A 16,675-nucleotide genomic window follows, 5' to 3' on the forward strand; every position below is an offset into this window, starting at 1 on the left:
GTGTGTTTTTTTTCCCCGAAACTTTCAGCTGCAGAGGAGCGTCAGCCTCCTTAGACTATTATGGGCGGCTGGATGGAAACAGGGGAACGATATTCTACGAACATGTTGCTTTTAATATAAAAACTGATCACAAAATAAACCTTGGCCGTGTCTATGTTTAGATGTAAAGCGTATACCAACAACTGATATCAAAATATATGCAGCTCCCTCGGCGTTCTTCAAACATCCGGTTCGAATTGTCGGACAAGGAAGCCTTTGTCGTCGAGGTATTGTTTGACTTCACCAACGGTGAACTCGCCACGATGAAACTATGTCCTGGTCAGTAATACTACGATGACGGGAGGAGATACGGGTGAACAGACCATTCCTGCGCCTAGGGCAGCATCGGTCGCCGTTTGGTCAAAAACCTCCTCGAAGTGCTCGGGGATGCCAGCTCCACTTGAAGCAATCACAGGTATCTCTATAGCGGACTTGACGTGGTTGATCAGTTCTAGATCGAAACCGCTGTTGCTTCCATCTTTGTCGATGCAGTTGAGCAAAATCTCTCCAGCACCCATCGCCTCAACGGCTTGCACCAGCTGGCAGACATCCAGGTCCCGTGTTTCTCTGCCACCTTTGATGGTACACTGGTACCAGCAGAAAGTTTGCCCTGTGGCATTCGGATATTTTGTTTCTATTGTTGTGTGCTTTGTATCTTCGGGATTGCTCACATAAACCCGCTTTGGATCGACGCTCACGACGACTGCCTGGTTTCCATAGGCCTTCGAGATCGTTTCAATGGCAGTCTTTCCAGATAGAATTTTTCCGGCTTCATAATACTCTTCAGCTGCGGTAACCGCATCCGAGCCAATACTGACTTTGTCGGCTCCAGATTTGAAATACATCGTCGCCACATCTAGAGCGGAGATGTGACTGCCATCCGTGTCGACTGTGTCCCTGATGCCTCCGCCAATAGTCAAAGGAACGAAGACGGTCTCGGACGTTCTTCGAAGAATTTCAAGCATGGGAAGGTCGGCTAGCGGGCAGTTCCTGAAAGATGTGATGTTCAAAAATGTCACTTCATCCGCTCCTTGCTCGTAATATTTCTTTGCCATATCAACAGGCTTCCCCAAGTTTCTCACCTGCCCCTCTGAATCCGCACCACTCTTCTCGCGGACATCATATTGGTCGCCTTTAGTCACGACGAGGTCGCCGGCATCATTTGTGCGAACATCGAGACAAGCAATAATCCTGCGAGTAAGACCGTTCTTTTCCGCGATACGCGTTGATTCTTCTGGTGTGACAGAATGGAGTTTGATACCGTCCAGGAATGCGCGAATAGTGCGGAGACCTGCCTGTCCGCTCTTCTCTGGGTGAAACTGCGTGGCGAAGATGTTGTCTCGTGCTATCGCGCCAATAAATTCCTCTTCACCGTATTTTGCTGTAGCGACCAGCCAACCCTCCTTTTCGAGAACTTCGGGCTCGTAGAGCGCGGCGTATGAATGAACGTAGTAATACTTGCTGCTTGGGTTCAGCCCACAGAAGCTCTGCCCCCCAGCTGAGCCAACACGCGTATTCGTCGCAGAGTTCCAGCCAATGTGAGGTACGCTCTTTGTATTCGCATTGAACTTGTTCATTCGTACTGGAATGACCCCGAGGCCGGGAACATTGAGGTCCTCCTCGGAACCTTCAAAAAGAGCTTGTAACCCGACACAAATGCCCATAAATGGTTTCCCGGAAGCTATGTGCTCTCTGATCGGCTGCAAGTAGCCGCCACTCGCAAGTTGGGACAAACAATGACCGAAGTGGCCGACACCTGGAAGGATGAGTGTCTGAAATTCCTACATTAGCCCAGCAGATCCCAAGCAATGAAAAGAGCATGTGTCATTCTGACCTCGACATTCTTCAAGTCGCTAGGCGACCTCACCCATTCAACTTCATACCCGACCTTGTTAATAGCATTCACCAAAGATCGGACATTTCCAGCGACATAGTCGAGTAGATGAACGGTAGGCATTGCGAATTGCTGGGTGTCAACACCACCTTAGTGCACGGGGACAAGTAGATGGTTAATCGCAGATTCAGGTTCGAAGTTTCGATGGCGTGGATTTATAGGTTTATTGTGACTCAAGATCAATTACAATGATGTCCTCGAGCAACCTTCCAACCCCACCAAGGTGGGAGGAGGGGCTGAGTCATTTTTTTTTTCGGAGGCGGAAAGCCGTTGTTGAAGATCGAGAAGCCCTTCCGAAGGGACAAAAGCGAAACATCCATTTCCACGCTGCAATTCCTGTTGTGACAAACGGTATAAACCGGGTCGTGATGTTACCCTCTTCGAACGCTCTTGAGTTTATTGCTGCAATCATCAACTAGGCGTTATCGAGCTTCTACAACTAACTTTAGACCGGACCGCGGGCGGTAGGTCCATCCCCGCCATATTAAGCAGATTCCTTTTTGGGCTTAGACCGCATCGGGTCACGTGGAAGTAGTCCTACTTAGGTTGCCAGTTGCCACCACATCTTGCACTCATCGCTCACCCTGTCACATATCTCAGAGGGCTCGAGGTTTCCGCGTTCTTTGTGCTGGGGATTGAACGCTCAGCTGGGGCATGAAATCAGTCTTGCCGTCATAGTCGCCTTGTCTATTCCCGTGTGGTTTCTTCGTTCTTTGTCATTCGGTCGCAGTCGGTCTCGAGGTTCGTTCCACCGAGCTTGGTTTCTTCGTTCCCCTTTTACCACGTTCGACACCATTGGTATTTGATCGGAGCTTTTCTCGTTGTGCGAGTATCTATTTTTGTTTTGATCCCTGGTGGCTGGTATCGAGCCAGGCAAAACAAAGTGCGTTGAATTCAGACTGACTCGAGAGCTATCGTTCGAAATTCTAATTCCCAGCTACTGTACACATACGCTAGGGGGAACTACTTATCAGTAGTTGTCTTTGAGAACGAACTCGATCTTGTCTGTGTGAGGTATCCAAGTACCCTCGCCAACATTATCGAAACAAAGACGGTCAGTTCATACCTTCAAAGCACATTTGTTGCGCCCCTCAATGATCAAAGGCTTTTAACAAAGAACTCTTTCTTTTGTTTCCTTCTCCGAGATTTTGAATTGCAACATTCTCTCTGCTGTTCTTCCTCCCTAATATACTGTCCTCAACCTCCACTCACCTGTATCCCTCGTCTGTGAAAGTGGTATAACCACTCAAACTTGAATAATTACATCCTCAAACACATCCAATTGACATCCATTTCAATAAAATGTCATCCTCTGTTCACTTCAAGTTCAAATCTCAAAGAGAACCCTCAAGGGTCACTTTTGATGGCACCGGTATCTCTGTCTTCGAGTTGAAACGAGAAATCATCAATCAAAGTAGACTGGGCGACGGAACTGATTTTGAGTTGTCAATCTACGATGAAGATACTGGCGAAGGTAAGAGACCTTGAGCGCGACCCTCTACTCTCAGTTATAGTCGGACATCATCAGAAAGCTAACGACATTCGACCCAGAATACGATGATGATACCAGTGTGATTCCGCGCTCTACATCGGTCATTGCTCGACGGCTCCCGGCATCACGACCGGGGAAGGGCGGTGCTGCACGTTACGTTTCTGGAAAGATGCCAGTGAATGCTCGAAGTGCACCCCGTAACGATGGGCAGTCTTCATCGACCAGAGCAATTCCAAACTCCCAGCCAGTCAGCAACGGCGTGCAAGAATTAAACAACGCCCAAACGGAAGAAGAGAAAATCAACGCTCTTTTCAATTTACAAGCAAATCAATGGAGAGAGCAGCAGCAGGAAATGGCTAAGTAAGTGCTATGAAGGAAAAAATCGATTACCGATACTAACGGTCAATTATAGTGCCACACCTGTTCCGTTCGGTCGTGGGAGAGGCAAACCTGTCAATGTACCAGATCATCCTCCACCGCCAGGATACCTGTGCTACCGTTGTCGTGAAAAGGGTAAGTCCTGTGTCGTTTACTCTGTTTTTGATTGGCAGGGTTTTAATATGTTCTTCTCCAGGCCACTGGATCCAAGCTTGCCCCACAAATAATGATCCCAAGTTCGACGGCAAATATAGAGTGAAGCGATCCACAGGCATTCCGCGTTCCCTTCAAACCAAAGTTGAGAAACCGGAGGCCCTCATGCAAGACGGCTCTACAGAAGACCTTCGAAACACGGGCGTTATGGTCAACGCCGACGGTGACTTCATCATCACCAAACCTGACCAAGCGTCTTGGGAGTTATATCAAGAGAAGGTTAAAGCGACTGCCGCCGCCGCGGCCGAAGCTGCAGCTGCAGAGCATAGCAGAGAATTACAGGCTCGGGGGTTAGAGTGCCCGATTGACAAGCGGATGTTTCTTGATCCTACGCAAACCCCCTGCTGTCAGAAAACTTATTGCAATGATTGTATTACAAATGCATTGATTGAGAGTGATTTTGTATGTCCCGGGTGTGGCACAGAAGGTGTTTTACTTGATAATCTCTCTGCCAACGATGAGGTTCTATCGAAGATAAAAGCATACGAGGTTGAGAAAGCAGATTCCAAGAAAGAAAAGGAGAAACAACCAACGCTACCAGAAGATCAGACCGACAACGGCAGGCCGCTTGCCAATGGTCCTCCTATTGATAAGAATGATGATCTAAAGTCGGCGTCTGGGAACTCCAAAAAACGGGCTGCCGAAGATGCCATCACCGACGACACTCATGATGCTAATCCGGGTTCGTCCTTGAAAAAACAAAAGTCTGAAGGCGGCCAACTCCCTGAGTCATCACAACCACAGGTGAAAGATGCGCCGAACGGTTTTCAACAACTGCCTTTCGGCCAGCAAATACCGTTTGGAATGCCCGGCTTTATGCCTGCCCCAGGCCTACCTGGGATGCCTTTTCCTGAAGCTGGGTTTGGTGGTGAAGGCATGGGTTTCATGAATCACATGGGACTGCCTTCAGGCAATGGCTTCCCATCCATGGATTCTACCTGGAACCCAATGATGATGATGAATTTCAATGCACTCTCAAACGGAATGTACAACAACCGTGCGAACGGGACACCTAGCGCATTTAGCAGCACAGGTGAGCCCTCAATGAATATGATTCCAATGCCTCAAATATCAGGGCCGATGGCGCAAAACACCAGCTTCGGGCAAGGCATGCAAGGCATGGGCGCCGGCAACTTCTCAAACCAGCAGCGTACCGCATTTAGTGCGCCTTTTGCAAGGGAAGAGGACTCTCCGTACTTCCGCCAGCCTGTCAATCCCCAGCGGCATCAGGCTAGACATCGCAGGATACGACCAAGCGACTATCGAGAGCTTTGACCTGATACCTCAATATGCCATGAGCAAACATTCTTATGTTGCCATTTATTGTGGATGGCAGATGTACTCTTAAAACTGTATATATCATATCTTTCTCAAACAGGATCTCTAATGCTATACTGATTATTCATGGCTCCAGCTATTCTCCCCAAAACATGTTGCTAGCTCCAAGTGTATCCTTTCCAACCATGTAATTAAAATTAGTATGCGTAGCTGTGCCACGAGTGCAGTGATAAGTATCCGTACCGAGAAACCTATTCATGATTTAATAGTCTATATATTGTCAACACTCACTCTACCTAGTCTGTACTGGTAAAGCCTGGTGCCTTTGATTAGTGCCTGAGGCACGATCGGGTAATGGTCAGATGACCGTCAGAAACGGCGGAAACCAACCTTCCATTTGAATCATCACTCTCTCCCGGGATGAACTATCAAATCAATACCTACCTATCAACTGAGTCGCGCACTAATCACCTATAACCATCTCAACTTTCAGTAATCTCTGCTTTCCTGCCATTAGCACACATCAAACTTGTCACTGTCGTCGAAAGACCAGTTCCTCAATCAGCCTCAACTTTAACAACCATCTTTCAGCCAGACGCAGACGTTCCTCAGTCAACTTTCACCATGGCTAGATATTTGAGTAATAAAAGTACCACCTCAAATAATCTGCAACAACGCTTGGGCAGGGATTCCCAAACATCTATACTTGCCAGCTGCTACAGCGTCCACGCCTCCGCTTCGACCGTCACTGGCTTCCACTACTGCACTACGAACGGGGCCGGTAAAAAGCCCGATCCCTCCTTATTGCTTTGATGCATTACTGACAGTCGTATCTCAAATTTAGGAGCACAGTGGTATCCCTGAGGTCCCCTCGGGGACCAAATCAGCCCCCATAAGTCCTCCCCTCGATCATCCGCTCGCTTCTGCGATGGGAAGCGGTTGCCCAGTCAACATCTCGCTGGAGCAGAAGGGGGAGGCAGCGCATACTATTCCGGGAGAGTGTGAGAGGCTTTTCTGTGACAAACTGGCTGCGATTTTCCTTGGTGAGAGGATGTTGCACAGCCAGGGGTCACTTGGGATAAATGCGTCCAGCAACCAGACCCACGATGCTGCCTACGCTAGTAGACAGGTTCAAGAATGGGTCGAAGTATTGGACTACACCAGCGATGTTCTATACCGAGGGTTCGTAACTAATACAACTGGCGATCGAACACTCTTTGTATTTCTGGCAGACTCAGACCTTGGTCACGGCCTCAAATCAGGGTATGCCGATCATTTTACTATCCCGTCACTACTAAATTTGCACCATTTGAGTCACGAATACTGTGGTCTCTATATACTAACACCAAACTTTTGTAGATTGATTGCTTTATTTGAACTAGCTAGTCTGCAAGCCTTCGAATGCGAACAAATAGTTGCATGCGTGCCACGTTCGCAAGATGGCATTGAACTGGAATTTACACGAAACCTCGGATGGTGTGGGTTTGGCCTGACCACTCTGCAGGCGTGGGACACGCAGGGTTGTCTTGATGTGTTGGTCAGCGATAAATGGCTTTTTCTCAGCGCCGAGGTCTAGAGCCGGCACACCCGATGAGTCTACTACTCGGCTTTTCATTAATTAAACTTGCGCTGGCATTCAATTGTGGCATCCTCTATTCTGTCAAGCATCTGATGCTCAGCTATTAATGCATTTGCCCATTGCCGGAGACCTAGGCAGTATTCCCGACTAGGTACAGAATATCTACGTAGGTAGTCTATCATGGGACATGCTTATCTCCATCGTATTTGACTTTCTTATCATCTCCGCCCGCTGCCCTGGGATGAATGTGACGTCAACACTGGTTCTGGCAACAGTTCTAAGCGCGGAGACTGTTACCTGCGAAAGCGACGGTCCTTCCTCGGTGCGAAAAGCCATATTGAGAGCTCGAGAATGGCTGGTACGTAAAGCGTAGGGTAGAATGCACTGAAAGATGCTCCGCACTCCGCAGTAGTACCCGCACGTCATGCGATAGGCAAACTCGAGGCCCACTCACTGCCAACCAGTACCTGATGAGCTGCTCCCACAACATCACCAGCTCATCTTTGGCGCATATCCTTTGGCTAGTTCCTACATTCTCCAATTTCCCAGGAGCCGGTGCGTTCTCTCCTGATCTGCGAATCGGCAACGACATCATACTCTCATGTTTCCGAAATTCCTCTTACCACCGTCGATTTTTAAGGCCAAACCCCGGCGCGCGGGGAGATCGAGTCAGCAGTCTGAGGTATCTACCGACGAGGCTTCCAGAAACAAATATATCGATGGCCACGTGTCTTGTATCCGATGCTCAAGCTGCGCTGCCCATCTATGCTTAACCACCCAGATCATCAGCAAAGGGTTCACAGGCCGCCACGGCAGGGCTTATCTGGTGTCATCCCAGTCAACTGTCAATGCGCCGTGCCCAATCGAAGAGTCCCTCCCCAATACGTCGTTGAAGAGTCCCGTATTGCGGCATCTGGTTACAGGAGCCCATACAGTGAGCGATATTGACTGTGCATTTTGCGGGAGCATCCTTGGGTGGAAATATATCCATGCAGAAGAAGAATCCCAGCAATATAAGATCGGCAAATTCATTTTGGAGACCAAAAAGGTCATGACGACACCGGCGTGGGACCCTGCGTTTGGGACTACCTCTGCTGCTACCTCGTCCAAACCCCCAGCGAAGTCCCTAAGGTCGGCTTCCGACGATATCGAGTTCGATAGTCAGGACGAGGATGAGTGCGAGGATCTGTTCAGTGGAATATGGACTCCCGGGCTAGCAGTAGCTCGAAGAAATCGCAATGTCGCCCGTAACACTTCCGCGATGGGAGTTTTGACTTAATTACATCTACTCCAGAGTTCGGTTCATCTTATCGTGTCATATTAGCGACCGTCGTCGTGCCGTGCATAGTCTCTACTGCGCCTTTTATGCGCCAGTGATAATGTCTCTAATGAGGATGAGGAAAGGAAAACTTAGCATTCGATGCCCAACCTTTGACTAACCATACATGGGTATATTACACAGGAAATTATGAGACCGAATCACGTAGATGTTTCACTGGCGTCATCTACTCGAGCCCGTTTGGTATCGCCTTCCTGTGCTTGCTCTTGCGCCGAACGCTTCGGAGCAGAACTCGCTGAGTTTTTCGGGACTGGCTTCCGCTTCACAAAGGCAGAAAGATCTGTCGCGTTTTGTGTAGCAGTGTCAAGTAGTGATTGCTTGTTGGTGGCAGACTCTCCCATAATCTGTCCTAGGAGCCCTTTAATCATATTTTCACTCTCGTCGTTGAGCCCCTTCTCGACAGATACCGAAGGGCGTCGTAGATCGAGCAGCTAGAATGAATGAGCGAGAATTCGAAACAAGAACATAGTATTTGAGGGGCAGTGGTAAAAACTTACTCTCTGCTCCATATCAGATATGATCTCTCTCACATTAGATATTCTCCGTTTCACGGCTGTCCGCTTGTCTTCGTCAAGAGAGTCGTCGCTATCCAGTTTCTTTTGTTCTTGAGACATTCTGATGCGGCAACTCTCAATGGCCTTTTCCATCTGAATTGTTGCCTCCTTTCTCATATTACCGTCTACTTTGGCAGGTTGCCCTTGGTCTTCATTTTGTGTGACAGCTCCGAACTCCAAAGCAAGGGAAAGTTTGTAGTGGCACTCAGCGATCGACGGATCCTCAATTGGAAACAAAGATTGACGAAGTTCGAGCGCTGTTCGTAAATCTGTGATAGCATCCGCAAACCTCTCACCCTCCAGTGAGATCTCAGCCTGGAGGTCATAGGTATCGGCGAGGTGTTCCTTGATGCCATTGAGCTCAGGAACGGGCTCTAAGGATTTGCCTTCTTCAGAGTTCTCTTCGAAGACGCTGAGCTTCTTATGGTAGAGAATCCGAGCTAGATCAAGGACCTCGAATGCATTGGCAAAGTCATCGTCATCTTCGTCTTCTCCAGCGTCGTTCTCTTCATCTTCATCTTCAGAATCGGTGTCGAAGTTCTCATCACCAGTGAACTGGAAATAAGGCTTATTCTGGCCATTTCCAAGCTCTGATTCTCTAGACTTCGTTTCCCGTTTTGCAGCGCCCGTGGAAACCGCGTCTTTGATGAGATTTTCGGCAACTGGAGCGGCCTTGGGCGCTGCAGGCTCTGGTTGAGTCTGCGCTTTCCCGGCAACTTTTGATCCAAGGACATCACTCTTGCTAATAGCGACATTATAGAGAGCTTTTCCATAGGCGAACAATAGGTCGGCATTTTCGAGCGATAACTCCCCGTTTAGCTTTGCTTGGATTTCGGTAGCTTCAGAGTATAGTTCCGCGGCTGCGTTGTAGTCCTTGATAGCGTCTTTCGCCGCAGCACGCTCGATCAGGGCTTCTAGTTCATCTCGCATGCCTCCCGTAGCCATGACCGGCGACGAGCTGGTCCGAATTTGGTCTTGCGTTTCCATTGCGCACGGTGTTGTTCCAGTTGTATCGCAGAGATCGGCGAGGAAAAGAACTCAATGAGGGGTAGCGAAGACTAAAAAAAGTCAAGACGTTGATCTCGAGAGAAAGGGGAGTTGATAGAAAACCCGCTCTTGATGGACAGCGCTGTCAAGAGCGACGGTTGTTGGTCGGAAGTCGCAAATGCTCAAAAAGGTTAAATCGTCTCGGAGACGCGTGTGGCGCCGCGGATCACGCGTCTGCGGCGGCGCTCGAGATTGACATGTCTACATACATATTGTTGTCTGATCTGACCACCCACCCCGTTCGTTGGCTTCAGAACTTGAAGCAGTGGAGTTAGTCAAATGTAAGTTCAAAAGATAAGTTCCTGTGTCCTTTGTGTTCGTATTATTGATTCTAGTCGAGCAGGACCAGCAAGAATCCTCTCGTTGAACGAACAAGATTCTGGGATAGTCGGATAATCTATTGCGAGAATGAATCCACAGACAATACCTTCGTCTTCCCCTGGGTTTGGCACACCTGCTCATCCTATAAAGTCTGACAAGCTCACATCGGTCCCGCCGCGAACGTCTATACTTCCTATTTTACTTCCTGCTGCTACGCTTCGACCTGTCGCATTTCGCACCTTCACCCGAAAGCATAACTTGACGTTGTCCTCCTCGGCACTTCAATCCCTAGCGGAATTTGTGGGCAAGCACTGTGGCTCAGGATGGCGCGAAGAAGGCCTCGCAGAGCGCACTCTTGATGAGGTAGCCAAGATATGGAGGAAAGCTGGTGGTGGTGTCATTGTGGAAGAGGGAAAGGGGGCATCACTCCAGGGAATTTTGCAAAGTCTAGAGGGACATATGAGCGGTGGCAGGATAATTGATTCGAGACTGGATTCAAGAGAGGGTCCCACTCGAGTTACAAGTGCAGGCGGAATACCTGGCTTACAACACTCGGATTCGGCGATTGCAGCGACTGGTGACCAGGCACCCGACGACTCAGATGAGACGATGATTCACCCTCGACATTGGTTGAAAGTTGTTGAAGCACACAAGACCCCGAGGTTGAGATATAATGCCGAGAAGAAGCATTTTGAAGTTACAAAAACCAAGCCTTCCTTATTCCCTCAACCATCACACAAGACAACTCTGTTTAGAGACAGATACAACATTATTCACCAGCGGCTGCTCAGGAATGAATCATTCCAGGTTTCACTGGCGTCTGCCGGTATGCCCAGCCTACAGCGATCCTCGTCCTCATTCACAAGGTCACAGTGCTATAGACTTACGCCTGTTGCTAATCTGCTTGGAAGAAGCGGTACCTCTCATTTGCTTCTTGGTCTACTCTCTGTATCGCCTACTGGCGATTTGTCTCTCACAGATTTAACGGGCAGTATTGTCTTGGACTTGAGCCATACTCGCCTGATCCCTGAGGAAGGCGCCTGGCTTACTCCGGGGATGTTTGTACTCATTGACGGTATCTACGAGGAAGAGGAGAATGTCAGAGGCTCCACTCTTGGTGGTAACAGCGGGATTGGCGGTGCCATAGGAGGCAAGTTCGTTGGTGTTACGATTTGCGGCCCTCCTTGTGAGCGGCGAGAAACATCTCTTGGAATGAACATCCATGAAAACAGCCAAGATGTCAGCTCTAGCGGTGGCTTTGGCTGGGTGGATTTCCTGGGCGTGGGAAGCGAGCGTGCTCAAGGCTCTCGCATGAGACAGACGCAAACAAGGTGCCTGCGGGAAGCACACGATGGAGTTCAATTGAATCGTCGCTTCAAGGTTGTCGTCGTGGGAGAGGTGAATCTTGACAACATGAACACCATGGACGCGTTGAGAAAGCTTTTCAGCCTGTACAACGAGGCACCCTTGCAAGATCGCCCCATGGTATTCATACTGACCGGAAATTTCGTTCAGAATGTAGTGATCAATGGTGGTGGCCAAGGTGTCAGCATCGAATACAAGGAATGTTTTGACATGCTTGCACTGACACTGTCCGACTTTCCCACCTTGCTACAGCGGTCCACCTTCATATTTGTGCCTGGTGACAATGACCCCTGGTCCTCGGCATTTTCAGCAAGTGCTTCATCTGCAATACCACAACACGCAGTCCCCGACTTGTTTACTTCGCGCGTAAAACGAGCGTTTGCAACTGCGAATTCTCAACTAGATCGGAACCAGATATCGGAGCCTCCCGGTGAGCCTATCTGGACCAGCAACCCCTCACGCGTGTCTTTCTTTGGCCCGGTTCATGAAATCGCAATTTTCCGTGATGATATCTCAGGTCGACTGAGACGCAACGCGGTAACTGTTGGTCAAAGTGCCACCGAAATGGAGCATGAACCAAATGGCACGACTAATCTTGGAACCGACCTTCATGCACAAGATCAATCGGGGTCCAATCCCTCCCCTCGAACTACGTCGTCTATGCAGTCGGCCCGAAAGTTAGTCAAGACGGTGCTGGATCAAGGCAGCATGTCTCCCTTCCCCCAGTCTCTACGGCCGATCCTGTGGGACTATGCGTCCTCGTTACAACTTTATCCCCTACCCACTGCGTTTATTCTAGCAGACTCCGAGACTGCGGCATTCTGCGTGACATATGAAGGCTGCCATGTAATGAATCCTGGGAGATTTCTACCAGAGGGGGACTTATCATCTATAACATGGATTGAGTACGATATCCTCAAAAACCGAGGGAGAGTGAAAGAGGACCGTTTCTAGAAGAATAGATATCCTATCCTACGAGTTCGCCATTGCCGGCATTGTCTCGGGTTTGAGATGATTGATGCTTTCGAAAATGCCAGCAGCTTCGTATTTTGTAGAATTCTTTGATCTGTGCACCTTGTGTAGGCATTACAAGAAGCGGGTATCAACGAAATGGTCACTGTTACCGAGCTTTGAATGCTTGGAATGAAAGATGACATTCCTAAAGTCCGAGTCAAAGCTGCAGCCTAGTCAACTGCAAAGGCTAGTAGAACACATAAAAGCAACCTTCAAAGGTTCATTATAAGAAGAGTCGCTAGAAAGAACAGATCCGCTAAATGCAATGTACAGTTGCCCCCATAAACTACCCTAGTAGGTAAGGAAAGTGAAATACCACTTCTTGTTCGACTAACCGCCACGAGTGAAGCACCCTTCGATTAATCAATCATAATGATGTCTGTTTTTTGCGGCGCAACGCCTGGTCTGTGCTGTGTCATCGCCGTGTTCGCTCCATCGCGCGACTCGGCCACTGTAACTGGCCTCGCAGCTGTAGCCTGGTTGCCAGCAACCTGATCATCATGAGTAGATTTGCCATCCACGGATTTCAAAGCTGGATCGGATCTAATAAAGGCCAGGCATTTGTCAAGCTCATGCAGAAGGTCTCCAACATGGTCGGGCTGCGCGAAGGCTCCGTTGCCGAGTCCTCTCCAGCCAATTCCATTAGAGTTGTACAAAGTTTCTTGGAGTTTATGCCTCAATGGGCCCTCGCTGGTTCCACTCTGATGACTGGCATCCTTGAGAATCCAGACTGGTTGGTTCTGATGCTGGTGAGCGATCAATTGAAATCGCATTTTCTCCACAGGATAATGTATTTGGAAGGATGTTGCGCTGCGAACAGTGACGTGCATTTTCAATGGTTCATTGTAGGCGGGGTTAGCCATGAGGCGATCTAGAGATCGTATCAAAGGAAGGGTGAAAGATAGGAGTTCTGCCAAAGTCTCAAGACCTGTGTCGAGAGCGGGACGGTTTAAGTTGTACGCTAAAGAGCTCTGTATTCTGCGATGGGGATTCGAGTTGTCAAATTTGATACCCAGGCGAAGATGGAAAAGATGATCCGTTCGAGAAGCAAGCTTAGCAGGATCTAATTCCAGAGAAGACCAAGACGGGGACCCCTCGATATAAACTTGTGCTAAGAGATCCCGATCAGAGCCATAAGCAAAGCCAATGCGGGACAATGACAGAGAGCGCGTCTCCATCTTTTTCTGCCGGAGAATATCGCAGATTGATAGCACGCACTCAAGCCTCTGCAGTTTCTCAAGAAGGGTGACAATGATGGGATAGCCTGGTGACGCAAGAAGACGAATTGCGAAGCCTGTACCCGCCTTTTGAAGAACCAACGAACTGTCTTCCTTCGAAATCAACTCAGCGAAGGCTTGAGAAGCGGTCGACAGATTGCCGTGAGCTACCACGATAGCAACATTACTGTGTTGATCCACTCCATGAAATGCTAAGCGTAGTGTGTTTCTGATATATGTTTTCTTTCTGAAGCCAGTGGGCAGGCCAATTCGAAGCGCTTGCGGTAGTTTGGACGCTTCGTACTCAATGCGAAGGTCTGGGACTTGAAACCCATAGCCGAGCTTGAGTCGATCCAAAGGCGGCCAGAATTTGACAAACTGCATATCTTCCAGAAAGCGTGCATTTGCATATATAGCCAAAAACCCAGATAAACAATGTCCCAGGTCAGCAAGTGCTGAAAAGCCTGCATATTGCACGGGTAATAGTGTATTGCATATGATCTGCGGCGAGTAACTGGCGGAACTGGGGTATCGAGTTGCCCCGAAACTCCTACTGTCGATGGTAGGGTCCGTCGAACGACTTTGAACAACCCACCAATTGTCACCATCCATGCTACTGGTTGCCGCAAGTAGCCAGTTGCGGTCCCAAAAGCGGTTCCAGAAAAGGGAGAACCGAAGCACAGTCGCTGGAAACACTCGTCGGGCATCAACCTTTACATTTCTTGGGCTAATCGACTCGAACCCGAGCATCTTTACCTGCAATTCAACCTCCTCAATTGTTGCAGCGCAGCGTAGACGTCCAACGCGTGATACTATATCGTCGACGGTGGATTTTTCCGTCTTGCGGTCAGCGTCGACGCGCTCCAGGAGATTCGGGGTAGCTGCCAAGATTATTGTCCCCGACATTGGCTCAATCGCGACTCGAAGCCGACGAGACGCCGTGAGCTGAACGTCAAGCTGGCAATCTCCAGGCTCGGTCTTGTTGAGGTGAGCACGTAAGGACAACGATCCTTCTGAGAATAGTAGCCTTCCACTGATCTCCTTGAATGCCGAAGATAATATATGTGAAATGTGTAAAGCAATGACACTTCTCAAGAGACGATCCACAGATATATTCTCCGTATCGAGTTCGATTTCTTTCGACTCCACTTCCTTCCCATCCCTCATCCAACGCAAACCTAGATGAGGCGAGTACTGATGATCGGTCCGGTTCTTGCGAGCACCACGTCGAACTCCGATTTCAAGCCAACTCTTTGGGCCTGGCTTAGACGCCCAGTACTGTAGGACCAAAGTCCGGTGTAGCAACTCGACGCGCAGGACATTCGACCAAAGACTTTTAGTCAAGTCTAACGCTTGCCTAGCGAGAATTTTGATTTTATTCGTTAGTACCAAATTGTGCAGCCAGCTGAAGCATCCGGCCAGTCCACCGCTTCGCAGAATGTCATTGACCTTTAGGTCAAGCTCGCTGAAGATTCGACCAGCTGGAGCCGAAGGTGAAGGTCGAAAGAGGAAGCGAATGTCGACAAAAAAGAACTGAGATGAAGCGTCTTCCTCACCGATGGATAGATCAAGCTCAAACTCGCCGGGGACGATAAACGTCGCTCGGCCATTATGAACTCGATAATGCTGAAAGGGAAAAGGAATATCTTCCTGCAACGCTAATCTGCCGCTGATTATTCTATCAATCTTTCGCAGCTTCTTCAAAGTGGCCTTGGGTGTTAGAGTTTTGAGAGGTCTATAGCCGAGCTAGAGCTGGGAGTTAGACCAATAGCAGTCGTGGAATGAAGATCGAACTTACATCTGGCATGGAGACTACCTCACCCCTCGATAAAACCTCTAATGCCGTGCTTAGATCTGGATTTGCCACTTGCGCCTGAACCAGGTCTCTCTTCATGTCCCCCATGTATTGCAAGGCACCCGCATATGCTTGGTGTTGTATGCGAATTAAGTTTTGTATGTCGATCAACCTGCTCACATCCGCAGCTTGTCGACTCCATTGCGAGAGAACGAGAAGTTTGATAAACTCTCCGCGCTTTGCTTGCGCAAAGTCCAGAGCGCGAAGCTTTTTTCGAACATTCTCTGGTGATTGATTCCCCGGCACCTTTCCATTGGCGGTCGCAGAGGAAGCGCTGGGATTTTGGGAAGAGACCTGGATCTCTGCAAGCTCATTCACTAGGTCAGTGAGGTCATTCCAACATTGTTGTACAGATCGATTAACGAGCTTCGAAAAAGGGAAAAAGCCCTGTGTGATGTGCTGCAGTTCGGGAACATCCTTGATCGCATACGGCGTCATCCTCGAGGCAACTGTCACATCGTTCGAGCGCGAGTCAACATGTTGGAGTCCGTTCGTGCGTGGCGACCCGTTTTGTAGCTCAAGTGGATTTCGAGGGTTGCAGGGATTAACTGATGCGGGCGATATTGCGTTTATCGGATTATCCGAACCTGGTCCTCGCCCAGCATTCTTATTGTGGTCCATGACAACGCCTGGCATATTATAAGCCTTGTACGATAGGCCTGAGAGGCCCGAAAGACTCGAGCCTTCCCCTCCTTCACCCCCTGCACGGCACGATATGAACCCTTCGGCGTAGGTGAAGTCTGAGCCGCGCCAGGGTAGGAAGGGAAGCCGACAATATCCTCAGTTAACCGTGAAGATTAACGCAGCGCCATTCATATCACAAGAATTGCAAGAGGTATATCTATGGGCAAGGGCCGATATCTGGAGCGCTCGAAACGAAAACTCTCGTGCGAGATTTGCGGCGAGAGGGAAACAATATATTGCAGTAACGTTGATTGACCAGCAAGGTATGCAAGCGATCTTTCTGATGTGTGCGGTACTCTTGAGCCGAATGAACGTGTTTCTGTCCCGAGGGCAATGGGTAAAGAAAGGCTTGACGAGGATCGAGTTCGGTCGCGGGCTTCAAAGGATGGATGTTCTGGACAAAGAG

General features: G+C 49.2%; 7 protein-coding genes across 7 annotated transcripts; 4 read left to right on the forward strand and 3 right to left on the reverse strand.

Moving 5' to 3' along the window:
- Positions 1-103: 103 nt before the first annotated feature.
- BDV14DRAFT_181400 (imidazoleglycerol-phosphate synthase) lies at positions 104-2,507 on the reverse strand. The gene is made up of 3 exons (XM_073770055.1): positions 1,874-2,507; positions 363-1,811; positions 104-308 (listed from the first exon to the last, which is right to left on the reverse strand). Exons 1-3 carry the CDS (start codon positions 1,994-1,996, stop codon positions 219-221), a joined length of 1,662 nt encoding a protein of 553 aa, XP_073623890.1. The 5' UTR covers positions 1,997-2,507; the 3' UTR covers positions 104-218.
- Positions 2,508-5,429, forward strand: BDV14DRAFT_181402 (cleavage polyadenylation factor subunit MPE1). Its single transcript, XM_073770056.1, has 4 exons — positions 2,508-3,407; positions 3,485-3,785; positions 3,838-3,938; positions 4,000-5,429. The coding sequence occupies exons 1-4, from the start codon at positions 3,236-3,238 to the stop codon at positions 5,289-5,291; spliced, it is 1,866 nt and encodes a 621-aa protein (XP_073623891.1). The 5' UTR covers positions 2,508-3,235; the 3' UTR covers positions 5,292-5,429.
- A 270-nt stretch (positions 5,430-5,699) lies between these two features.
- BDV14DRAFT_181405 (ornithine decarboxylase antizyme) lies at positions 5,700-7,072 on the forward strand. Its single transcript, XM_073770057.1, has 3 exons — positions 5,700-6,075; positions 6,139-6,557; positions 6,654-7,072. Exons 2-3 carry the CDS (start codon positions 6,223-6,225, stop codon positions 6,868-6,870), a joined length of 552 nt encoding a protein of 183 aa, XP_073623892.1. The 5' UTR covers positions 5,700-6,075; positions 6,139-6,222; the 3' UTR covers positions 6,871-7,072.
- Positions 7,073-7,344: 272 nt separating this feature from the next.
- On the forward strand, positions 7,345-8,398 carry BDV14DRAFT_134255 (yippee/mis18 family protein). Its single transcript, XM_073766199.1, has one exon. It carries the CDS (start codon positions 7,475-7,477, stop codon positions 8,150-8,152), a length of 678 nt encoding a protein of 225 aa, XP_073623893.1. The 5' UTR covers positions 7,345-7,474; the 3' UTR covers positions 8,153-8,398.
- On the reverse strand, positions 8,353-9,753 carry BDV14DRAFT_204211 (SHNi-TPR domain-containing protein; the record flags this gene model as incomplete). The annotated part of the gene is made up of 2 exons (XM_073774484.1): positions 8,353-8,643; positions 8,710-9,753. The coding sequence occupies 2 exons, from the start codon at positions 9,751-9,753 to the stop codon at positions 8,353-8,355; spliced, it is 1,335 nt and encodes a 444-aa protein (XP_073623894.1).
- A 260-nt stretch (positions 9,754-10,013) lies between these two features.
- Positions 10,014-12,546, forward strand: BDV14DRAFT_134298 (DNA polymerase epsilon noncatalytic subunit). The gene has a single exon (XM_073766201.1). It carries the CDS (start codon positions 10,222-10,224, stop codon positions 12,451-12,453), a length of 2,232 nt encoding a protein of 743 aa, XP_073623895.1. The 5' UTR covers positions 10,014-10,221; the 3' UTR covers positions 12,454-12,546.
- Position 12,547: 1 nt separating this feature from the next.
- Positions 12,548-16,504, reverse strand: BDV14DRAFT_134297 (mediator of RNA polymerase II transcription subunit 14). The gene is made up of 2 exons (XM_073766200.1): positions 15,529-16,504; positions 12,548-15,476 (listed from the first exon to the last, which is right to left on the reverse strand). Exons 1-2 carry the CDS (start codon positions 16,219-16,221, stop codon positions 12,873-12,875), a joined length of 3,297 nt encoding a protein of 1,098 aa, XP_073623896.1. The 5' UTR covers positions 16,222-16,504; the 3' UTR covers positions 12,548-12,872.
- Between the last annotated feature and the right edge of the window lie 171 nt (positions 16,505-16,675).

This window comes from Aspergillus stella-maris (assembly GCF_047715825.1).
Source record: "Aspergillus stella-maris strain CBS 113639 unplaced genomic scaffold BDV14scaffold_71, whole genome shotgun sequence".
Classification (NCBI taxonomy): domain Eukaryota; kingdom Fungi; phylum Ascomycota; class Eurotiomycetes; order Eurotiales; family Aspergillaceae; genus Aspergillus; species Aspergillus stella-maris.